This window comes from Oncorhynchus tshawytscha, linkage group LG07 (assembly GCF_018296145.1).
Source record: "Oncorhynchus tshawytscha isolate Ot180627B linkage group LG07, Otsh_v2.0, whole genome shotgun sequence".
NCBI lineage: Eukaryota > Metazoa > Chordata > Actinopteri > Salmoniformes > Salmonidae > Oncorhynchus > Oncorhynchus tshawytscha.
In genome coordinates, this window is record NC_056435.1 from 43370503 (window position 1) to 43396700 (window position 26198).

Here is a 26198-nt window from a genome sequence, read left to right on the forward strand (position 1 = left end):
CAGGGAGATGAACAGCTCGCCCTCCTTCTCCCGTGTGTACTCCAGCCGCCGCGGCGTGATCTGCAAGTCCCTCTGCATGTCAAATGCCTGCAGCCGGGGAGAGGAGGAAGAGTACGTATTTGCCACCACTACCACTACATAGTCAGAGTAATTTCTCCCTACTGTAATTATGCCTTCAAATTAAACAAGTTTCAGTTATACATTTTGTGACGAAATACAGATTTTATTTGATTAGCTAATTGATTGGCTGATTATTTCCCCCAGACACAGCTGTCCCCCTACTGACCTGGTTGATGAAGAGGTCAAGGCAACGGCAGTGCACCCCATTGAGCAAGTTCGCAACCTCCACCTGCTGGTTGTGGAGCACCTGGCGGGCAAAGGTCACCAGGAGGCGGTGCAGCCTCTCAAAGGTCTCCCCCAGGACACTCTGGGGCTTGACGGCCGGGCTAGGCGTCTGGGAGGGGGCTCCGCAGGAACAGTTCCCCACCGGAGTGCTGAGGAAGCCCAGGGACAGCAGCTGCTTGTAGAGGGGGCTCCTCTCCAGGTGCCGGCTGGGCTCGGGGGAGGCCTCGGGCGGAGTCGCAGGGATACGGACGAAGCAGATGGGGAAGAGGAGCATCTCTTTGACTTTCCTTAGCTCGGCCACCTGTTCGGCAGTGAGGGTGTCCTGGTTGAGGGCGTAGAGCATGATGGGAACCGTGTTACGCGTACAGTCCTCTAGGGCCTCCTCAATGGGCTGGACACTGGGGCATGGCACCACCATGATTTTCGCCTCCTAACAGAGCAGGGAATATACTTTAATCATTGAAATGGTCATAGCAGCATTCATCAACACTTATATAAATGTTGTGGAAACATAAAACACCTACAGGTAACTGCCAAAATAAAGGAAACACTAGACTGGGTGTTTCATATCGTCTGGAAAAGGGATCTCCTCACTGAACTCACTGTCGACAGAGATAGCCGCCTCGCTTCACGTTCCTAGGAAACTATGCAGTATTTTGTTTTTTTATGTGTTATTTCTTACATTGTTACCCCAGGTAATCTTAGGTTTTATTACATACAGTCAGGAGGAACTATTGCATATAAGAGCAACGTCAACTCACCAACATTACGATAAGAATACGACTTTCCCGAAGCGGATCCTCCGTTTGGCCTAAGAACAATGGATCGGATCCCAGCCGGCGACCCAAAACAACGACGCCGTAGAAGGGGCAGATGGAGCGGTCTTCTGGTCAGGCTCCGTAGACGGGCAAGTCGCACACCGCTCCCGAGCATACTACTCGCCAATGTCCAGTCTCTTGACAATAAGGTAGACGGAATCCGAGCAAGGGTAGCATTCCAGAGAGACATCCGAGACTGTAACGTTCTTTGTTTCACGGAAACATGTCTCAATCGAGACACGCTATCTGAGTCAGTACAGCCAGCTTCTTCACACATCACGCCGACAGAAATAAGCATCTCTCAGGTAAGAAGAAGGGTGGGGGTGTATGCCTTATGATTAACGAGACGTGGTGTGATCATAACAACATACAGGAACTCAAGTCCTTCTGTTTTTCCTGACTTAGAACTCCTCACAATCAAATGCCGACCGCATTATCTACCAAGAGAATTCTCTTCCATCATAATCACAGTTGGGTATATTACACCCCAAGCAGACACATCGACGGCCCTGAAAGAACTTCATTGGACTCTATGTAAATTGGAAACCACATATCCTGAGGCTGCATTTATTGTAGCTGGGGATTTTAACAAGGCTAATCTGAAAACAAGGCTCCCCAAATTCTATCAGCATATCGATTGTGCTACCAGGGCTGGAAAAACCCTAGACCACTGTTATTCTAACTTCCGCGACGCATATAAGGCCCTCCCCCGCCCTCCTTTCGGAAAAGCTGACCACGACTCCATTTTGTTGCTACCAGCCTATAGACAGACACTAAAACAGGAAGCACCCGCGCCCAGGTCTGTTCAACGCTGGTCGAACCAATCGGATTCCACACTTCAAGATTGCTTCGATCACGTGGACTGGGATATGTTCCGCATTGCGGCGAACAACATTAACGAATATGCTGATTCGGTGTGTGAGTTTATGAACAAGTGCATCGGTGATGTTGGTGATGTTGTACCCACAGCGTCTATTAAAACATTCCCCAACCAGAAACTGTGGATTGATGGCAGTATTCGTGCAAAACAACTTTTTTGCTCGCTTTGAGGACAATACAGTGCCACTGACACGGCCCGCTACCAAAACCTGCGGGCTCTCCTTCACTGTAGCCAACATGAGTTAAACATTTAAAATGGGTTAACCCTCGCAAGGCTACAGGCCCAGATGGCATCCCCGGCTGCATCCTCAGAGCATACGCAGACCAGCTGTTTGGTGTGTTTACAGTCATATTCAATCAAGCCTTATCCCAGTCTGCTGTCCCCACATGCTTCAAGAGGGCCACCATTGTTCCTGTTCCCAAGAAAGCTAAGGTAACTGAGCTAAATGACTACTGCCCTGTAGCACTCACTCCCGTCATCATGAAGTACTTTGAGAGACTAGTCAAGGATCATATCACCTCCACCCTACCTGACACCCTAGACCTACTCCAATTTGCTTACCGCCCCAATAGGTCCACAGACGACGCAATCGCCATCACACTGCCCTAACCCACCTGGACAAGAGGAATACCTATGTAAGAATGCTGTTCATCGACTACAGCTCAGCATTTAACACCATAGTACCCTCCAAACTCGACATTAAGCTCGAGACCCTGGGTCTCGACCCCGCCCTGTGCAACTGGGTCCTGGACTTCCTGACGGGCCGCCCCCAGGTGGTGAGGGTAGGTAAACATCTCCACCCCGCTGATCTTCAACACTGGGTCCCCACAAGGGTGCGTTCTCAGCCCTCTCCTGTACTCCCTGTTCACCCACGACTGCGTGGCCATGCACGCCTCCAACTCTAATCATCAAGTTTGCAGACGACACTACAGTGGTAGGCTTGATTACCAACAACGAGACGACCTACAGGGAGGAGGTGTGGTATCAGAAAAATAACCTTGCACTCAATGTCAACAAAACAAAGCAGATGATTGTGGACTTCATGAAACAGCAGAGGGAGCAGCCCCCTATCTACATTGACGGGACAGTAGTGGAGAGGGTGGAGAGTTAAGTTCCTCAGCGTATACATCACGGACAAACTGAAATGGTCCACCCACACAAACAGTGTCGTGAAGAAGGCGCAGCAGAGCCTCTTCAATCTCAGGAAGCTGAAGAAATTTGGCTTGTCACCAAAAGCACTCCAACTTTTACAGATGCACAACCGAGAGCATCCCGTCGGGCTGTATGGTACGGCAGCTGCTCCGCCCATAACCGTAAGGCTCTCCGGAGGGTAGTGAGGTCTGCACAACGCATCACCGGTGCAAACTACCTACCCTCCGGGACACCTACACCATGTCACAGGAAGGCCAAAAAGATCCTCAAGGACACAACCACCCGAGCCACTGCCTGTTCACCCCGCTATCATCCAGAAGGCGAGGTCAGTACAGGTGCATCAAAGCGGGGACTGAGAAACTGAAAAACAGCTTCTATCTCAAGGCCATCGGACTGTTAAACAGCCTCCACTAACACAGAAAGACTGCTGCCTACATACAGATTCAAATCATTGGCCACTTTAATAATGGTAAAATGTATGTAATCAATGTATCACTAGCCACTTTATATTATAGAATGTTTACTTACCCTACATTAAATCATCTCATATCTATATACTGTACGCTATACCATCTACTGCATCTTGCCATCTTTGTAATGTATCACTAGCCACTTTAAACAATGCCACTTCATATAATGTTTTCATACTCTACATTACTCATCTCATATGTATATACGGTACACTATACCATCTACTGCATCTTGACTATGCCATTCGGCACACACTCATTTATATATTTTTATGTACATATTCGTATTAATTCCTTTACACTTGTGTGTATAAGGTAGTTGTGAAATTGTTACTTGTTAGATATTACTGCATGGTCGGAACTAGAAGCACAAGCATTTCGCTACACTTGCATTAACACCTGCTAACCAGGTGTGTGTGAAAAATACATTTGATTTTGCATCTTTTGAACAGTTAGTACAAAAGTTCAATATTCTTAGATCCCCTTTCTTTAGATACAGAACTATGCAATTGCAGGTATCTTCACACTAATCACTTCCCATCACACCCACCTAGATTATAGATTTTTAAAGTGAACCCTTATATCAAAAGGGGGCATAAGCTTGATCTATATATTAAACTAGCACAATCTGGATTCCCTGAACTCTCTTAAGAACCAATGGGAAGAGTATTTAGGTGAATAACCTTCAGATTAAATTTGGCAGAATATGCTTGCGAGAATAAATTGTTCATCTATATGTCTAAGACATGCTGTAATTCAATTTAAAATAGTTAAATCGGCTGCATTGTTCAAAGGCTAAATAATCCAAGATTAGACCAGAAATAGATCTCACTCGTGACTAATATAAGCAAACTCCTAATACTTTATTACACATGTTTTGGACATGTCCGAAATCGACAGATTTATGGATATCAATTTTTGCGAGACCTGTGAAACCTTCTGCCTTTATTGCATTTTGGGAGTGGCACCACTGGAGGCCCCTCTAAACAGTTCTATTGAGTGGCACCACTGGAGGCCCCTCTAAACAGTTCTATTGAGTGGCACCACTGGAGGCCCCTCTAAACAGTTCTATGGCAACATGCTGGCATGTACTACTCTTCTAGCTAGACGTCTTCTATTTAAGTGGAAAGATCGGTTCCGTCTTACTTTTAACCATTGCATAACTTCCTTTATCCAACATCTCAAGCTAGAGAAAATATGCTACTCCATTAGGGGATCTGCAATTACATTTTATAATATCTGACAACCTTTCCCATCTTTTGTAGAAGACTTGGACCCAGCTAATTTCACAAGTCCATAAACCAACCCAAATTAGAATTTGTATCACTATTTTTACTCTTTGTTTTATAATATCTTTGTTCTTTTTTTAACTATTTGATTATATTACTCACTGTATATCATGCCTGCTTTAAGTCTGGTTTTGGAGTTGGGTTCTGTTAAAGCATGGGGGGGGGTTGGATTTGATAGGGGATCCGTGTGCGTTTTGCCCTCTACCTGTTCTGTCTGTATAATCATGAAAAATGCCTAAATAATAATAATAATAATAATACAACATGTGTTAATAGGGCGTTGGGCCACCACAAGCCGCCAGAACAGATTCAATGCATCTTGGCATACATTCTACAAGTGTCTGGACCTCTATTGTAGGGATGTGATACCATTCTTCCACGAGAAATTCCATAATTTGGTGTTTTATTGATGGTGGTGAAAAACTGTCTCAGGAGCCACTCCAGAATTCTTATAGGTGTTCAATGTGGTTGAGATCTGGTGACTGAGACGGTCATGGCATATGGTTTACATAATTTTCATGCTTCAAATCAAATCAAATCAAATCAAATTTTATTTGTCACATACACATGGTTAGCAGATGTTAATGCGAGTGTAGCGAAATGCTTGTGCTTCTAGTTCCGACAATGCAGTAATAACGAGCAAGTAATCTAACTAACAATTCCAAAAAAAAACTGTCTTATACACAGTGTAAGGGGATAAAGAATATGTACATAAGGATATATGAATGAGTGATGGTACAGAGCAGCATAGGCAAGATACAGTAGATGATATCGAGTACAGTATATACATATGAGATAAGTATGTAAACCAAGTGGCATAGTTAAAGTGGCTAGTGATACATGTATTACATAAGGATGCAGTCGATGATATAGAGTACAGTATTATGCATATGAGATGAACAATGTAGGGTAAGTAACATTATATAAGGTAGCATTGTTTAAAGTGGCTAGTGATATATTTACATAATTTCCCATCAATTCCCATGATTAAAGTGGCTGGAGTAGAGTCAGTGTCATTGACAGTGTGTTGGCAGTAGCCACTCAATGTTAGTGGTGGCTGTTTAACAGTCTGATGGCCTTGAGATAGAAGCTGTTTTTCAGTCTCTCGGTCCCAGCTTTGATGCACCTGTACTGACCTCGCCTTCTGGATGACAGCGGGGTGAACAGGCAGTGGCTCGGGTGGTTGATGTCCTTGATGATCTTTATGGCCTTCCTGTAGCATCGGGTGGTGTAGGTGTCCTGGAGGGCAGGTAGTTTGCCCCCGGTGATGCGTTGTGCAGACCTCACTACCCTCTGGAGAGCCTTACGGTTGAGGGCGGTGCAGTTGCCATACCAGGCGGTGATACAGCCCGCCAGGATGCTCTCGATTGTGCATCTGTAGAAGTTTGTGAGTGCTTTTGGTGACAATATTTCTTCAGCCTCCTCTGAAGAGGCGCTGCTGCGCCTTCCTCACGATGCTGTCTGTGTGAGTGGACCAATTCAGTTTGTCTGTGATGGATGCCGAGGAACTTAAAACTTGCTACCCTCTCCACTACTGTTCCATCGATGTGGATGGGGGTGTTCCCTCTGCTGTTTCCTGAAGTCCACAATCATCTCCTTAGTTTTGTTGACGTTGAGTGTGAGGTTATTTTCCTGACACCACACTCCGAGGGCCCTCACCTCCTCCCTGTAGGCCGTCTCGTCGTTGTTGGTAATCAAGCCTACCACTGTTGTGTCGTCCGCAAACTTGATGATTGAGTTGGAGGCGTGCATGGCCACGCAGTCGTGGGTGAACAGGGAGTACAGGAGGGGGCTCAGAACGCACCCTTGTGGGGCCCCAGTGTTGAGGATCAGCGGGGAGGAGATGTTGTTGCCTACCCTCACCACCTGGGGGCGGCCCGTCAGGAAGTCCAGTACCCAGTTGCACAGGGCGGGGTCGAGACCCAGGGTCTCGAGCTTGATGACGAGCTTGGAGGGTGCTCATCTAACCATTCAGTGACCACTCGTGCCCTGTGGATGGGGGCATTGTCATCCTGGAAGAGACCACTCCCATCAGGATAGAAATTATTCACCATAGGTTGAAAGTGACCACTCTGAATGGCTGTGTATTTATTGGTGTTTACCTTACCCTCTAAGGGTAAGGTTGAATGGACCTAAACCATGGTAGGAAAATGAATCCCACACCATACAAGAGCAACCAGAACCCTCATTTACTCAAGTGTTTCCTTTATTTGGGCAGTTACATATATCAACAAAAGTATAATTCTCTTGCATGAGAAATGTCTGTACACTTGTTTTTGTACTGTTTTTTTTAAGTAAAAAGATTCCTAGGTGGAGTAAACATGCAGGGTAGTACACAATATTTCTCCAATCCTCATTGGCCCCCACATACACTACTACCAGTCACATTATTGTTTTTCTAACTGGGACAAAACTCAGACGCAGTATGTGCTGCCAGTGCCATCCCCCATAAACACAAACACAGACCTGTCTGGTCATGGGAAAGGGTATGGGAGGGCAACAGAAAACCAAGCAAGAAAACATTTTCACTCCACGTTTGATGAATTACACAGTGACAACCACAGAAATAGAACGAGAGGGCGTGCGAAGGAAAGAGGAAGAGAAATGGAGGGTGGGGGGCAGACTGTAAAAGAGCAAGAGAGAGAGAGAGAAATGACTAACACAGCCACACAAAAGAGACAGTCAGTCCCGTCTCCAAGAAACAACAGCGTTGGCCAACTGAGCAGTCTCTTCAGAACAAAGATAGCCTGCAAACATTTCTTCACAACCAATCAAAATAAATAGAATGTTTCAATTGCCATAATGCAGTCAATTTCCAAATGTAGTCCAACTGCTGAATATCTACAGGATATTTTGAAGAGTATTTTATCACCCTTATGGGTAAATCCATTTGAATTCAATCACTTTTTGACAACACCCCTTTTGATTTACACTTCCCCAGTGTAGAAGTGGTCAGAAAGTGACTTTTTGGACCTGAATGCCAAAACATTAAAGAGATAAAGGTGCAAAAAGTTGACCTATTTTGCATACGAGACATCCATATCGTCAACACTGGAAAAGATAAACAGTTAAGATGGATATCATTTAAAAGCTTACAAAACAGCCCTGTCAAACTATTTTATAATTAGTTGAAAAATGTGTTAATAAAACATAACATTTTCTAACCTTTAACGTCAACCATCTACAAACACGTGAACTCAGATGTTTTTATATTCTCATACCCATATTTTCCGTCATCGGAGGTTGTGTTGTGCACGCCATCGGTTCAGACGCAAAATGCTCTGGAATACAGGGTGGATGTCATGTTTTGGCTGATAAACGTATTCAAATGGGAATAACATTGAAATTTCAACTCTTGTATCACAAAGATGGTTGGAGGTCCACACATCAGAGAATGTTGACTTGAATGGGAATATCTGTTGTTTTAAATTATACTGTCAAATCTCCATAAGAAACCTATTGAAATCATAGAAAATATAGATCATAGAATAGACATGACCATTTAAGTTGACATTTGACGTGGGTGGACTGGCAGCCATGTCAATACAATGTGCATTTCAAGTGTACCAGCTAAATTGCAGTGGTCTAATGGGATAGAATTCATAGAATGGACCTATTTCTATGATTGAAATTACCCCCACCCTGTATTCGAGAGCATGTTGTGCCTCAACCAATGGCAGGTACAACAAAAAAAACTCAGAATGTAAAGTAGCTACAACATGTGTAAAACCGGAGTTTACACGTGTTTAGATGACAATAAAATTCAAAACAATTATAAAATAGTTTGACAAACCTGTTTGTAAGATTTTAAATTATATCAAACTCAACCGTTTATCTTTTCCAGTGATGAAGACATGGATGTCTCCTGGTATGGTGGGTATGCAAAATGGGTCAACTTTGAGCACCTTTATCCAAAGTCCAAAAAGTCACTTTCTGACCACTTCTTGCAAACATGTATGGAAAGTTGTGTTTGAATCAAAAAGGTTGCTGGTTCAAATACCGGAACTGACAAGGAGAAAAAAAATCTTTTGCAGTACCCTTGCGCAAGGCACTTAACCCCAATTGCTCCACAATGGCGACCCTGGCTGTGACCCCACTCCCTGCGGGTGTTTCAGGTGTAGTTGGGATATGCAACAAAAAAACATTCCAGCAACAGGACAAATATAAGCACCCCTCAAAAGTATTAATAATAATAATAATAAGGGAGGCTGTCAAAAAGTGATTGAATTCAAATGGATTAACCCCTATATCAGACAATAATGGACGGTTGCAACCCACAATCTGCATATGTGAGCAATAATTTTTTATTCTCAGTCAAAATCATTCTTTAGATATAGAAACACATCTAGGCTATATGAACTTGTGGCAGACTTATGTCTGGGAGGTTATCTGAGAAATGCATCCATACATAGGTTAGCACTATCCCAGTCATGTGTGTCACTGTGTGGCTAACCTGGGGAGAGTGGGGTGGGGAGCCCAGAGGAGGGTAATTAACGAGTTAGCCCTTTTATCTCCTGGCCTCCCAAAACAGGGCGCTCTGATTCTGCCATGGCTGTGTGAATGTCACAGTAGGCTGAGAGCTGCTTCCCAGCCTGCCAGCCTCTAGCCCCCCTGAGGAAACAGCAACAGCTAGCTGCAGCTCTTTGAACTACTGCTCTGACTACATTTTTAAATACACCACAGCCTAGCCTACCCAACCTGGCACATGCGTTTGCATTATCATGACAAGATGAATCAGGTTGACAAGCGTCAGAAACATTACATACAAGCCAGAATTGTACAGCTTCTCAGGTAAAGTGTTGTTAATCATTGAGTAAACAATAGCACCCGGTTTAGCCTATCTGAAAACAGAACAGGAAAAATAAGATGGGTAAGGGAGCATTCCACTTCATAAGATTGATTTCATGTGTGAGTAATCACATAGGTCATCACATATTGACTTACACTGGCTCCGTCACTACTCCATTTATACTCAGAATCCTGCCTCGCCAATTTAACACAAAAGAGACAAAACCTAAGGGCAGGGCAACCTGATATCAGCTTTTTGTTCTTCAAATAAGAAGCTTACGATCATAATGAATTTGGCAAAACACAGAAAGAAAAAAAAACAGACAGCAAATTATGACATGGGCTAATAAGCAGTGCCCTGCTGGAAGGATCCAGTCGTAACCATGGCAACTTCATCATCGCAGTGAAGGGTTTAACTTTGGAAGTGTTTTCCTTATGTGCCCCGGTCATGTGAATCGCACCAGACCAGGGCCATTACATAAGGTGAGGGTGGGCGGGGGGCCGAGCGGCCTATAAGGCAGTGCAGGCAGGGCCTAGCTAGCGCATACGTCTCAGCGCTGTCTGGAGCCTGGCTTCCATGGTGACCAGCTAAGCGAGGCCTTTGTTTGAAGGATTAAGCACCACTTTTCTCGACCCGCACGTGACAACAAGCAAGCACAGTGCAATCCACACACCAAGGCATGTTAGTCAGCCGAGCAAGATGGGCTGTGTCTGTCCACCTGGTAGAGGAGTCCACTAGTCTTCTGTAAGTAACCTCTGGTACCAGAGAGAAAGCTCAGACTAACATGGGGACTGATCTACTCTGTGCAGTAAACCTTTGTGTGCTATTAATGTTACCAGCCTGGAGAGGATGATGAAAAACAAGCCTGCCATTCTAGTTCCCATAAGAGGGAGAACTAACATATCATCAGTGAGATGACAGTATCATCAACCAAAGCCAAAAACTCAAAAGACTCACTCTCATGAGAGCCAACGAATCAGGCATTTATCAAATCAATACTGTAACGTCAATGAGCATACAAATAAGTAAAAAGGACCTTTGACCATTTCTCCTGTAGGCTTATATTGCAAATACATTAAAAAAGACTCCCACCACCAGAATCCTCCTCGCATATGCAAATGTTGGTGTACCTGTAGCAGAGGGTGGTGCAGGGTGATCTCCAGCTCAGCCAGCCTGTGGGCGGGGTCTTCACACTCCTCCTGGATCTCCAGGTCCTCCCGGGGAACCGTATCCCAGCGCCCACAGTGGGCCGCCAGCTGGTGCACCAGCTCATACTGGCCGGGCAGCGCCAGGCTGAGTCGCGTCTGGCGCCCGTGGGTGAAGCACAGCTTTCTCCTCTTGCAGGAGGTGCCCTGGACACCATCGCAGGTCTCGCCCGCCTCAGGCCCCAGGGGCAAGAGCCGCTCCCCCAGCAGGCAGTTGAGCAGCTGGTAGCGCGCGGCACAGTCCTGACCAAGTACCACGATGTAGAGGACGCTGCCCACGTTGCTTTGCAGGAACTCCTCCTCATGCCGGGGGAAGGAGATGCAGCTCAGCTGGCCTAAGAGAAGGGACAACAACATATGGGTGTATAGAAGGGAATCAAATCTAATTTTATTTGTCACATACACATGGTTAGCAGATGTTAATGCGAGTGTAGCGAAATGCTTGTGCTTCTAGTTCCGACAATGCAGTTATAACCAACGAGTAATCTAACCTAACAATTCCAAACAGGGAACAGGGAACAGGGAATAGTAATGGTGGGGGGAGGGCTTGAGTTGTTGTCCCTCTCCCTTCTGAGGGGTAAGGAAGAAGCCTTTTTCTTCAGGTATTAGGCCTAGTAAAAATCTGCATACGTTGATAATACAACATCTAATATCCCACTTTGAATGTGTGCAAATTCCAACGGATTGGCTTGCAATAGAGAAATAACGGAACCTGTTGTGAACTGGTGTCTTGCATCTCTTTGTCTCTGCACTTCTGGCATAGGAAAGGTCAGAGGGAGAATCTATTGTGTTTACTTCAAAGCCCCTCCTTAAGCCCTTGTCTGTTATCTCCTGACCCATCTCTGTGGCAACCCATACATCCTGGTTCATCATTAGGTGGAAAATACAGTGCGTTCGGAAAGTATTCAGACCCCTTGACATTTTCCACTTTGTTACGTTACAGCCTTATTCGAAAAATGATGAAATAGTTTTCCCCCTCAATCTACACACAATAGCCCAAAATGACAAAGCAAAAACAGGTTAAGAAATGTTTTCATTTACATAAGTATTCAGACCCTTTACTCAGTACTTTGTTGAAGCACTTTAAGCAGCTATTACAGCCTGGAGTTTTCTTGGGTATGATGCTACAAGCTTGGCACACCTGTATTTGGGGAGTTTCTCCCATTCTGCAGATCCTCTCAAGCTCTGTCATGTTGGATGAGGAGCATTCCAGCACAGCTATTTTCAGGTCTCTCCAGAGAGGTTATATTGGGTTGAAGTACAAGCTATGACTGGGCCACTCAAGGACATTCACAGACTTGTCCTGAAGCCCCTCCTGCGTTGTCTTAGCTGTGAACTTAGGGTCATTGTCCTGTTGGAAGATGATCCCTCACCCCAGTCTGAGGACATGAGTGCTCTGGAGCAGGTTTTCATCAAGGATCTCTCTGTACTTTGCTCCGTTCATCTTTCCCTCGATCCTGACTAGTCTCCCAGTCCCTGCCGCTGAAAAACATCCCCACAGCATGATGCTGCCACCACCACACTTCACAGTATGAATGGTGCCAGGTTTCCTCCAGACATGATGCTTGCAATTCAGGCCAAAGAGTTCAATCTTGGTTTCATCAGACCAGAGAATGTTGTTTCTCATGGTCTGAGAGTCTTTAGGTATCTTTTCGCAAACTCCAAGCGGGCTGTCATGTGCTTTTTACTGAGGAGTGGCTTCCGTCTGGCCACTCTACCATAAAGGCCTGATTGGTGGAGTATTTCAGAGATGGTTGTCCTTCTGGAAGGTTCTCCCATCTCCACAGAGGAACTGTGTCAGAGTTACCATCGGGTTCTTGGTCACCTCACTGACTTAGGCCCTTCTCCCCCGATTGCTCAGTTTGGCCAGGCAGCCAGCTCTAGGAAGAGTATTGGTGGTTCCAACCTTCTTCCATTTAAGAATGATGGAGGCCACTGTTCTTGGGGATCTTCAATGCTGCAGAAATGTTTTGGTACTTTTCCCCAGATCTGTGCCTCGACACAATCCTGTCTTGGTGCTCTACAGACAATTCCTTCGATCACATTGGTAGGTTTTTGCTCTGACATGCGCTGTCAAGTGCGGGACCTTATATAGACAGGTGTGTGCCTTTCCAAATCATGTTCAATCAATTGAATTTTACCACAGGTGGACTCCAATCAAGTTGTAGAAACATCTCAAGGATGATCAATGGAAACAGGATTCACCTGAGCTCAATTTCAAGTCTCATAGCAAAGGGTCTGAATTAGAGGTCCACCGATTGTGATTTTAATGCCTATACCGATTATTGGAGGACCAAAAAAAAAAAGCTGATACCGATTAAAATCGGCCAATTTTTTATTTTTTATTTAGAATAATGACAATTACAATACTGAATGAACACTTATTTTAACTTAATATAATACAATGAAAATCCATTTAGCCTCAAATAAATAATGAAACATGTTCAATTTGGTTTAAATAATGCAAAAACAAAGTGTTGGAGAAGTAAAAGTGCAATATGTGCCATGTAAAAAAGCTAACGTTTGAGTTCCTTGCTCCAGAACATGAGAACATATGAAAGTTGGTGGTTCCTTTTAACATGAGACTTCCATATTCCAAGGTAAGAGGTTTTAGGTTGTAGTTAATATAGTATTTATAGGACTATTTCTCTCTATACCATTTGTATTTCATATACCTTTGTCTATTGGATGTTCTTATAGCCACTTTAGTATTGTCAGTGTAACAGTATAGCTTCCTTCCCTCTCCTCGCCACTACCTGGGCTCAAACCAGGAACACATCGACAACAGCCACACTCGAAGCAGCGTTACCCATCGCTCCACAAAAGCCATGGCCTTTGCAGAGCAAGGGGAATAACTACTCCAAGTCTCAGAGCAAGTGACGTTTGAAACGCTATTAGCGTGCACCACGCTAACTAGCTAGCCATTTCACATCGGTTACACCAGCCATTAGGCTGATAGGCTTGAAGTCATAAATAGCGCTGTGCTTGCGAAGTGCTGCTGGAAAAACGCACGAAAGTGCTTTTTGAATTAATTCTTACGAGCCTGCTGCTGCCTACCAACGCTCAGTCAAACTGCTCTATCAAATCATAGACTTAATTATAACATGATAACACACAGAAATACGAGCCTTTGGTCATTAATATGGTCGCATCCAGAAACAAAACATTTATTATTTCAGTGAAACACGGAACCGTTCGGTATTTTATCTAAAGGGTGGCATCCCTAAGTCTAAATATACTTGTTACATTGAAGGTTGTGCAATGTTATGTCATAATTACGTAAAATTCTGGCAAATTAGAACGCAATGAGCCAGGCTGCCCAAACTGTTGCATATACCCTGACACTGCGTGCAATGAACACAAGAGAAGTGACACAATTTCACCTGGTTAATATTGCCTGCTAACCTGGATTTCTTTTAGCTAAATATGCAAGTTTAAAATATATACTTCTGTGTATTGATTTTAAGAAAGGCATGTGTGTTTATGGTTAGGTCCAACGATTGTGCTTTTTTCGCAAATGCGCTTTTGTTAAATCATCCCCCAGCGTTGCATCGATTATATGCCAAGCAGGACACGCTAGATAAACTAGTAATATCATCAACCATGTGTGATAACTAGTGATTATGATTGATTGTTTTTTATAAGTTTAATGCTAGCTAGCAACTTACCTTGGCTTCTACTGCATTCGCGTAACAGGCAGGCTCCTCGTGGAGTGCAATGAGAGGCAGGTGGTTAGAGCGTTGGACTAGTTAACAGTAATGTTGCAAGGATGGATCCCCGAGCCGACAAGGTGAAAATCTGTCGTTCTGCCCCTGAACAAGGCAGTTAACCCACCATTCCTAGGCCGTCATTGAAAATAAGAATGTGTTCTTAGCTGACTTGCCTGGTTAAATAAAAGGTATAAAAAAAAATGTTTTTATAAAATCGCCGCCCAAAAATACCGATTGTTAATTAAATTAAAATCGGCCATTCCGATTAATCGGTCGACCTCTAGTCTGAATAACTATGTAAATGTGATTTCAGTTTTTAATTTTGTATCAATTGAAAAACATTTCTAAAAATCTGTTTTTGCTTTGTCATTATGGGGTATTGTGTGTAGAATGATGAGGGGGGGAAAACAATTTAATACATTTTAGAATAAGGCTGTAACATAAAAAAATGTAGAAAAAGTAAAGGGGTCTGAATACTTTCCAAATGCACATACAGGTTAAGACAACGTAATAAGTCCATGCGGGAGCGTTCAATAAATATATACATTTTTTCTAATTAAACCAGCGCCGTTGCTGATTCTACAGGATTAGCATAGAAAACATGACCAGCGGTCAGGAAATCAAGTAATAAAGTGGGTGTAGATCATTTGAATTTTTTTTAAATGATTAGAATGACAATAAAACAGTTATACTATGCATTTGCTGAGTAAGCTGGAATGCACTATAATTGTGTTTATTTTCCACTTTGATGGCGAACTTTCTGTACTGCTAACATTCCCTTTAGTAGTTTTCACTCAAATTGCTAGTCCCATTGTTTAGAATTCTTCCCCATTGTTGCGAAGAGTTATGGGATATTAGAATCACGTTGTTTTAACCTTTGTCATCTTCAACCTAACTGAATCACAGGAAATGGTCATAATCCTCCATGATGCGGAGTCACGTTCTAAAGCAGTTATACAACAGACAAAGACAATGCCAGCAATGGACTGCTCTACTCTGTTTCTCTCTTTCCCTCCCCACCCCTTATATTCACTCCCTCTTTCTCCAACCCGACACGGTTTCCTCTGCAGCTGTTTATCTGGTATTACTCTGCATGGTGTTTGGCCTAAAACATTTTGCACGCAGTAGGCCTTATAATCAAATGGATGATTGAACCACAGTAGAAAAAATATCTATATTTAAATACCTACTGTACTGTTTTCTACATCTAATTAGGTATTTTATTCAAGTTCACTTAAGACGCCTTGCTTAAGGAGGTGGCAGCTCATTTTATCACAACTATGGCATTCATAAGGTTTTTAGTTGAGGCCAGAAAGACCAGCCGTGTGTGTGTGTGTGTCTGTCTGATTCTAAAGGCGGTGACTGAGTTCATAAGGTTTTGTATAAAAATAGGCCTATAGGCTTAATAAAAACATCCGCTTGGAATTAGGTTAAACAGCTGCACTTTCCATTCAGTGATGACTGGTCACATTTTGTAGCATGTTACTAGAGCTTGAAACATGTCATCTGGCATGGCAACCTCTCTGTGGTTTGTTGTTAGACTGAAAGAGATATTTATAGCCCTACTTGATGGAAAGGATAGATTTGCTTTTCACAATAAATTTGACATTCTAGATGGACTAGATTGAGGATGTTGAAACATTATTGGTAAATGTGTGTGTAAATGGGTTTAGTGGCGACATTAAACCCACGAACATACCTTAGTGGACAGGTAGGTGGGCTTGAATGACAGCCCTATTAGACAGAGGCTCAAAAGAACTCACATCTCCTAGACAGGAACGTGAGACTCACACCCTACTCATCAGCCCGCACACATTTCAAGGTCAGGCTATCCCCAAATTAACTAGTGCAGTGACTAGTGCAGAGTTTAAAATTATGAAATTAGGATGGCTTACAGCAAATGGATATGTAGCCTACTATGTTATTTATCATCAGTACATGTTTCCTTTTGCCTCAGTTATTTCTTAAGCGGGAATCTCAGCATACTGGGTGCCCTTTGTCAGGTCATACTGTTGAGATAGACTTTAGCTGGCCCTAATCTGTTAATTTTTCCTCTAAATCCTATTTAACACATTTTCTACAGTCGACTTGTTGCCAAAGAAATATCTGTCCGGCCAACAGTTGTTTTTTCCAGTGGGGGAATAGGCAGATCCTAGGCCATTTACCCTACCTCATTACTTCCATTCAGATGACAGTTAAACTTTTAACAATATCCACCTGTATATGGCATCCCACCACCATATATGAATTGGGTACAGGTCAGAAACCTGTGGGCCCTTTAGGAATTGCCTGACGTCAGCAGCACTTGTGCACATTCCTAATTGGAACATTATGGGATGTGCAGAGTCTGCTGTACCTAATTCAGTCCACCTTGAATGACCACAATCGGAAGAGTTCCCACTCAAACTCATTCTAGAATGACTGACATTCCTCTGCTTGTTGTCTATGTTTATGGGGCTTGTCCAAAGTTAATAGGGTTTCACACTGGAACCAATGAGCACATTACAAAACTTGTGAGTGGTGGCTCTCAATGAAGGCCAAGTCTGTAGAATGTAAAAGAATCAGACAGGGTCCTTCAGTAACAGGCATATTATAATATAAGTACTGTAGCTACTTGGATAAAAGTAACCTCAAGTACTAAAGTGTGTGTGACATGATGTGACAACCTAATCACTTAATGTGGTCTTGTTAGATATGCATGCCGTTTTCTGAGGAATGTGGAAGTTTTACTGAACATTCTGTTGTGATGATGCCGAGAAAAGCAGTAATTATTGGTAACAAATGTGAACAGGTTACATTCTTACCTGCCTCCAGAGCAGCTGCCTCCGAGCTGGCGGCCGATGCGCAGGCGTTACTGTAGTTGCGTTTTATTTCCCGGAAAAATGCGTTGGTCTCCTTCAGATTCTTTTTCAGTTGTATAGAGTGTTTATTGTAGCTGTTGAAGAGTCGGGATAATTCTCTAGCTAAAGGAGTGACTTTCTGCACATTTCCCCCACCTACCACCTCCATTGCAGTAGGTATTCGAGTCTGAAATGAGGCACAATAGGGAGAACGCTCTTCTCTTTACTGCTACCACCTTTTGAACAGTCTTCAAGTTGTAATTGCCATTGCAAGTTATTGGACAAGGGCGCATCAGTGAGCGTCAATGTGATTTGCTGCTCCGTTTCAGTGAATTCTCTTATGGTCTCACTTATTCAGATTTCCACTGTTCAATTATTTGCATCAGTATCACTAATGTTTGTTTACTTGACGTATATGTTGTGCCCTGGGTCATGGATTTCAGACACCAACAGTCCAAAAAGTCCACTGTTAATTTAAAGGGCCGATTGTGCAAGCGATATCGCAGTGCTAGCGGGCAACGTTACTGCCGTGGGGAATTCCGTAGCAAAATCACTGCATCACATTGTCGCTGTCCACGCAAACAAAATATGGCATAACAAACGTTGAACGGCAAATAGCTAGTTTGATAACCAGTGTCCTCTAGCAAACGACTGTCTTAGCTAACGTTAGCTATCGAACTTGCCAACTTCTTTCCAGCCCTAGCTAGCAGTGTCTCAGTGATGTGAGATATTTAACGTTAGCTAGCTCCCGTACTAGTAGCCTTACTTACCTTCCTATCCAGTTCCTATCCTACTAGCCAGCAAGCCAGGCATCGTTTTCCAAGTTAATGTTTCAAGACAGCAGACCCATTATCCCAGCCGATGTTGTCATTAGCTCCCTCGAGTAACCTTTTCCACAGGTGCTACATAAACTAGCGAGTTACTGCCAATTTGCTGGTTTATCCGAGATTCCACGGAAGAGATGGCTAATTAGCTAGCAAAACAAACTCGCTCGCTGTCAATTACAGTTGTGATACATAAAAAGATGTCTGTCGCTACGCTCCTCAGTCTTCAATGAATGCTAGAAAAAAAAAAGCTATTACCATCACTCGAGGGGATCAACATTTGGAATGTTACAGTTTAGCAGCACTCTCTTAAAACAAACACAGACAGTTCGAGAGTACCTAGCTAGCTACAGTAGTTACTTGGAGAAGGACAATGTTTCTCTATTGCCTTCTGGGATATGTAGTTATTCTGCCCTACTGCCCAGAGAACATGGATTCATTTGCTACTGTTAGGACGTAATCTCGTTTAACCCAGACTAAAATTTGCTCGATTAAATGTAGGTTTTATTTACATTTACGCAATCTGTCCACGATATATTATTTAGGGACAAATAGGCTCAGGTTCTCCATACTCTTTCTCTGACATGGCAACGTGTGAAAAACAGTATTATCTGGGAGTCTGATTTTAGAGGTTTGGTGTTGCAGTGAATTGGAATTTGGGTCCATGCGACTGTCAATCGAACACTTAAACTACTAACTTCCCAGGGATGGACAAAAATGACAAAATATAATTATAAAATACAATAAAGATCAGTGTATTAAAATTAACTACAAAATATTTGTATTTAATTAAAAGACATGTATTTTAAGATATAGAAATAACCTACATTTTTAATAACTAGCTGGCCCGAAGAGCAACAACATTCTCAGTAATGGTTACAGAAACGTTTTACTTGCTATAACTGTTATATGTTGACGTTTATCTACCTTAGTTGAATTCACTGACTTTAAATAACTCCGGATAAGAGTGTGTGCTAAATGACCAAAATGTAAGTGTATATATGAAAATGAACATACCAAAATGAACTGCAAGCAACACTGGGTATTATTATTGATGTCAGGCAGAGGTCAATGAGAATAATACTCAGCATTTTTTATTTCACTTTTATTTTAACCAGGTAGGCCAGTTGAGAACAAGTTCTCATTTACAACTGCCACCTGGCCAAGATAAAGCAAAACAGTGCGACAAAAACAACAGAGTTACACATGGGACAAACAAACGTAGTCAACAACACAATAGAAAATCTGTATACAGTGTGTGCAAATGAAGTAAGTAGGTAAGGCAATAAATAGGCCAATAGTGGCGAAGTAATTACAATTTAGCAATTTACACTGGAGTGATATATGTGCAGATGAGGATGTGCAAGTAGAAATACTGGTGTGCAAAAGAGCAGTAAAACAAAAACAAATATGGGGATGAGGTAGGTATTTGGTTGCATGGGCTATTTACAGATGGGCTGTGTATAGCTGCAGCGATCGGAAAGCTGCTCTGACAGCTGACGCTTGAAGATAGACTGCATCCAATTTGCTGAGTAGAGTGTTGGAGGCTATTTCATAAATGACATCATCGAAATCAAGGATCGGTAGGACAGTCAGTTTTACGAGGGTATGTTTGGCAGCATGAGTGAAGGAGGCTTTGTTGTGAAATAGGAAGCCGATTCTAGATTAATTTTGGATTGGAGATGCTAATGTGAGTCTGGAAGGAGAGTTTACAGTCTAGGTATTTACCTAAATACCTAGGTATCTAAAGTTGTCCACATATTCTAAGTCAGAACTGTCCAGAGTAGTGACGCTGGTCAGGCGGGCGGGTGTGGGAAGTGATCGGTTGAAGAGCATGCATTTCCTTTTACTAGCATTTAAGAGCAGTTGGAGGCCACAGGAGTAGTGTTGTATGGCATTGAGGCTCATTTGGAGGTTTGTTAACACAGTGTCCAAAGAGGGACCAGATGGGCGGCAGGGTAGCAAGTTCAAATCCCCGAGCTGACAAGGTACAAATCTGTCGTTCTGCCCCTGAACAGGCAGTTAACACACTGTTCCTAGGCCGTCATTGAAAATAATAATTTGTTCTTAACTGACTTGCCTAGTTAAATAAAGGTCAAATAAAAAAATAAAACATGTATACAGAATGGTGTCATCTGCGTAGAGGTGGATCAAAGAATCACCTGCAGCAAGAGCGACATCATTGATATACAGAGAAAAGAGTCTGCCCAGGAATTGAACCCTGTGGCACCCCCTAGAGACTGCCAGAGGTCCAGACAGCAGGCCCTCCGATTTGACACACTCAATCTGAGAAGTAGTTGGTGTACCAGGCGAGGCAGTCATTTGAGAAACCAAGGCTGTTGAGTCTGCCGATAAGAATATGGTGATTGACAGAGTTGAAAGCCAGCTCGGAAACCAGATTGCATAGCGAAGAAGGTGGGATTCGAAATAGTCTGTGATCTGTTTGTTCACTTGGCTTTCGAAGACTTTAGAAAGCCCTTTTGAAGAGGAGGATGACCGCGCCGCTTTCCAATCTTTAGGAATCTCAGACGATACAAAAGAGAGGGTGAAAAGACTAGTAATAGGGGTTGCAACAATGGCAGTGGATAATTTTTAGGAAGAGAGGGTCCAGATTGTCTAGGCCAGCTGATTTGTAGGGATCCAGATTTTGCAGCTCTTTCAGAACATCAGCTGTCTGGATTTGGGTGAAGGAGAAGTGGGGGGGGGGCTGAGCTGTTGGTCAGGGATGGGGTAGCCAGGTGGAAAGCATGGCCAGCTGCAAAGAAATGCCTATTGAAATGATCGATTGTCGTGGATTTATCGGTGGTGACAGTGTTTCCTAGTCTCAGTGCAGTGGGCAGCTGAGAGGAGGTACTCTTATTCTCCATGGACTTTAGTGTCTCAAAACTTTTTGGAATTAGTGCTGCAGGATGCAAATTTCTGTTTGAAACGGCTTACCTTTGCTTTCCTAACTGTGTGTATTGGTTCCTGACTTCCCTGAAAAGTTGCATATAGTGGGGACTATTCGAAGCTAGTGCAGTACGCCACAGGGTGTTTTTATGCTGGTCAAGAGCGGTCAAGTGTGGAGTGAACCAAGGGCTATATCGGTTCTTAGTTCTACATTTTTTGAATGGGGCATGCTTATTTAAGAGGGTGAGGAAAGCACTTTTAAATAACAACCAGGCATCCTCTACTGACAGGATGAGGTCAATATCCTTCCAGGATACCCGGGCCAGGTTGATTAGAAAGGCCTGCTCACTAAAGTGTTTTAGGGAGCGTTTGACAGTGATGAGGGGTGGTTGTTTGACCGCGGACCCATAACGGCGCAGGCAATGAGGCTGTGATCGCTGAGATACTGGTTGAAAACAGCAGAGGTGTATTTAGAGGGCAAGTTGGTCAGGATATCTATGAGGGTGCCCATGTTTACGGATTTAGGGTTGTACCTGGTAGGTTACTTGATAATTTGTGTGAGATTGAGGGCATCTAGTTTAGATTGTAAAACAGGATGAGTTTATCCCAGTTTAGGTCACCGAGCAGTAAGAACTCTGACGATAGAGGGGGGGCAATCAATTCACATATGGTGTCCAGGGCACAGATGAGAGGGGTCTATAACAAGGCAACAGTGAGGGACTTATTTCTGGAGAGATGGATCTTTAAAAGTAGAAGCTTGAAATGTTTAGGCATAGACCTGGATAGTATGACAGAACTCTGCAGGCTCTCTCTACAGTAGATTGCAATTCCGCTCCCTTTTGCGGTTCTGTCTTGACGGAAATGTTGTAATTGGGGGTGAAAATTTCAGAATTTTTGGTGGCCTTCCTAAGCCAGGATTCAGACACAGCTAGGACATCAGGGTTGGTGGAGTGTGCTAAAGCAGTGAATAAAGCAAACTTAGGGAGGAGGCTTCTGATGTTAACATTCATGAACCCAAGGCTTTTACAGTTGCAGAAGTCAACAAATGAGAGCGCCTGGGGACACACAGGGCCTGGGTTAATCTCTACATCACCAGAGGAACAGAGGAGGAGTAGGATAAGGATACAGCTAAAGGCAAAAATAACTAGTTGTCTAGTGCTTTGGGAACAGAGAATAAAAGGAGCAGATTTCTGGGCGTGGTAGAATAGATTCAGGGCATAGTGTACAGACAAGGGTATGGTAGGGTGCAAGTACAATGGGGGTAAACCCTAGGCATTGAGTGACGATGAGAGGTTGCATCTCTAGAGGTGCCAGTTAAGCTAAGTGTTGGCTCCGCATGTGTGGGGGGTGGGACAAGGGTGCTATCTGAGGCATGTTGAGCAGGACTAGGGGCTCCGCAGTAAAATAAAACAATGAGCTGCCCTAAACAACAGTATACAAGGCATAGAGCAATCACAGGTGTTGATTGGGAGAGCTAAGACAACAGGTGAGACAACGAGTAAATGGCGATGAATGGGCAGAGAGGGTGAGTTAGCTACACTCAGGGCCTGAAATGCTTTGCAATTGTCCATTTTTATATATACAATTATAGGTAATTTAGTAGATGCTCTTATCACACCATAGTGCCAAGACATTCTGATACCAATGCAGAGTGAGAGGGGGCCAGTTGTGAACCACTAAAAATAAATGGTATAGAAAAGTATTTATTTTGAAAGTATAAATGCACATACACCTACAGCTCTCTAAAGTATCTTGTTACAAAATACATTTGAGTTTAGTTCAGCCCAGTGTACTACAAATGACAAAATACTCAGAATTGAAATTCGTATTTCAAATACAGAAATTTTTGCAAATCTCTGCCCCTTCCTTTGGAAAGTGCAAGTCCTGACAAGTACACCTGACTGCAGTGTGCAATTCAGGGCCGGTCTCAATGTGGTCGGAGTCAAACGTTTGACCCCACCCACCTTTTTTAGTCCAGCTGAGGTTTGACAGTCACACACTGAATACAAACACGCAAGTTTGCACAAGGCACGCGTTGAATACAAACGTATTTCATTTTTGAAACTGTAAGAAATAATTATACAAAGTGGTACTAGATGTGTTGTAACACTTTTTGCTTCATGCTATACTTTAGACAAGCTACTGATATTGTTGCAGTGAACAGACTTATGTCATGTACTGTTAAAATTGTGTTGATAAATGTTAACTTTATATTATTTCATTGAGCATACACACATACAGTTACTACCTACCCTGATTTATAATGCTATTTACTTTCCCAATGAGAATGGAGAGACTAAACTATATAGTAGACATACTGAATAGCTGAAAGGTGCTTTGTACATTAAGTTATACCAGCTCCAGTACAGAGATCAGAGACTCGGGTGACTTCTATGTCATCTTTACTAAACAATATAACACAATTAACAATTGAAACAGCAGACAAAAACAAGGTTTGACTAGTCCTCAAAAATGGCTTCACTTCTGCTCCTCAAAAGAGGCAAAGACAGTAATGTTCTTGTTGTCAACTGCCTCCACATAGAACATCTCATAATCTCTCTGGAACATGAATGGTTCCTTGAGGAGAATATTTTCCTCTTCTTCCAGGCCATCATACAACCGTAGTTCTTTAAGGATTGTAATGCGGTCTTCCCCGTCCATCCCAATTACACTAGGGAGGGAAACATTGCCTTTAAATGTTCGCTGCCTCTAGGGTGTCCCTTAGAAGAACATCTGCTTTCTTGAAGAAAAAGGAAGAATAAATATTAAGAGTATTGGCTCATCAAGTCAAATTACACCCTACTTTCACAATACCACCATGCAAACAAAAGCCACTATTACTAAAGGGGTTTTCAGTGATATCTATAACTACTCATCAAGTCATCACAACTATTATATCTTGCCATGCATCAAGCCTTCAGCATTACACACAGTAGACTACATACCCAGTTCACAGCTCGTCGTGTTTTGTTTTCAGTATCGTCTAGAAAGAAAAGAAAACTGATTGTGGTCATTAAGTAATGCAAGGGAAACTCTAGGGATGTGTGTACAATAATGCACCTTAATTTAGCTAATAGGGGGGCAGTTTAAGTCTTTAAACATTGGTTTAAGACTATACCACTCATCATACCACACCTCCCTGTAGTGTGTTTTGTTTTCGCCACCTTTTTCGATCTTTCAACCTCTCTTCTTCAGACCTTAGTGAGTGAATGACATGCATTCAATATGAACATGTACTCAGGTCAGTCTGCCTACAGTGAACCAAGTGAATTTAAGGATGCAAATGAAAAGTTTGTATAATGTTCAAGACTTACAGCATGGGAAAGTTCTGCAGGAGAACTAGGCACCACCGCCGCCTAATGTTTTCCTTTGAAAAAGAAATTCACACAATCGGATGAGTATCCCAAAAAAACATTATATACACTAGTGATGAGAATTTCATAATTCATACATACCTCAGTGAAATCACACTGTGCTTCCATTGCAATGTACAGAGCGTACTGTAAATTAAGAAAGAGTAGGTTGTTAAGTTTGATAGTTATGATAACAAATCATTAAAAAAAGTAAAGAAAAATAACAATTCAACAGCTTTTTAATACTCCAGCATGTATAACAGTTTTGAACACAGTTGGAACTGAATTAGCCTAAGTAAATTTTCACAACATGTATGTGTGTTGCTGGACCAGAAAATGTATTTTCGACTGCAAACACACCATTTCCCACATCAATGCACTCACATGCCAACAATCTTTCCTTGGACACTGTTTCAAAGCAATGTGTATGCTTTCTTCATAAATGTGTTTTGAAGTTTTTCTTATATAACTTCAGTTTGCAATGTGAACAAGTTAGAATGACTTTTCTTGACTTGCCATGTATTTTGGGACCAGGTGATTTAATTATTGTATGTAACTTTGTGTAACTAAGGGAATTGCATCAATCTTACACATTTAGAGGCAGCCAATCACAACAAGGCATACATACAGAAAATCACGATCAAATCAATTACATAACTGTACATGTAAACCGAGTAGGTTTCCTTCATTGTGGGCAATTAGCTAGCTCACGTGCTAATTAACGCTATGCTAACATCAGTGCGGTTGTTGGTAATATAAAAATATACCACTGCACTGGCATAACATGAATATTACAAAGTGCATAATGACAGTCTCACTTACTTTCATGGTCTATATTTTTATCCATGTTGGCTAGGCTCAATTAAGGTTTGCTTTCGTTGACGTTGTGCCTCAATTTGGGTGACGTTGAAGGAGACGGGAAGCGTTCGGGTTAAACGCGTTTGACTCCGCCTACATTGGGCCCGGCCCGAAATTGCACACTACCGTCAGGGGTTTTTCAATCCCGATGTGACACACTTTCAACAGTCTCCCAGCAGCGCAATCCCATTTCTAACACCAGTACAGCAAATTTGGGAGGTAGGCCAACTGAGTCCACCCTCTCTCACACACCATATTCTTTTCATCCTGGTAGTGTTTGTCTTTGTTGAGTTTGAATCGCGTTTGTCTCCAGAGCTGAGTTCAAATACATGTGTAGGACTATTTTATTATTTGCTATTTAGATACCTTTTTTCTGTGTATTCGAAATCAACTACTTCTATCGGAAGTATCCTATAAAAAAGCATACTATTTGAACATATTTCAAATACTTATTTCCAAATACATTATATCAAATATCAAACAGACCTGGATTCAAATGACCAAAAGTATTTATTTATATTTGAAAATGCACTGTCTATTTGAGTATTGTCAAGTATGCCAATACTTTCCAAGTGTATTTACAAATGCATTCCAATATTCAACTACTTGTGTTTTCATTTTTACATTTTTTAAATTCTTACTTTCAAATGTAATTGAAAGTAATTGAAATACCCTTAAATCGTATTTTAACTCAGCTCTTTTTTTTCAAATGTGTCCCAATCCACATTTAAACTGCTCCTCACGAAGCCCTACTTGTCCTACTTTAGGGGCTCATC

General features: G+C 42.6%; 1 protein-coding gene across 2 annotated transcripts in view; it reads right to left on the reverse strand.

Moving 5' to 3' along the window:
- Window positions 1-18715, reverse strand: part of LOC112254558 (dual serine/threonine and tyrosine protein kinase) — a 51928-nt gene extending 33213 nt beyond the window's left edge. Inside the window, exons 1-5 of one of the 2 annotated variants that reach the window (XM_024427251.2) lie at window positions 18269-18715; window positions 17463-17685; window positions 10874-11283; window positions 287-775; window positions 1-87 (exon numbers count right to left, since the gene is read on the reverse strand). The exon at window positions 1-87 is cut by the window's left edge and continues 109 nt beyond it. In XM_024427251.2, the coding sequence (XP_024283019.1) occupies window positions 1-87; window positions 287-775; window positions 10874-11283; window positions 17463-17667 (1191 nt within the window). In that variant the 5' untranslated portion in view covers window positions 17668-17685; window positions 18269-18715. Of the gene's footprint in view, window positions 88-286; window positions 776-10873; window positions 11284-17462 lie in introns of both variants that reach the window. The other variant, XM_024427252.2, reaches the window with a different exon arrangement.
- Between the last annotated feature and the right edge of the window lie 7483 nt (window positions 18716-26198).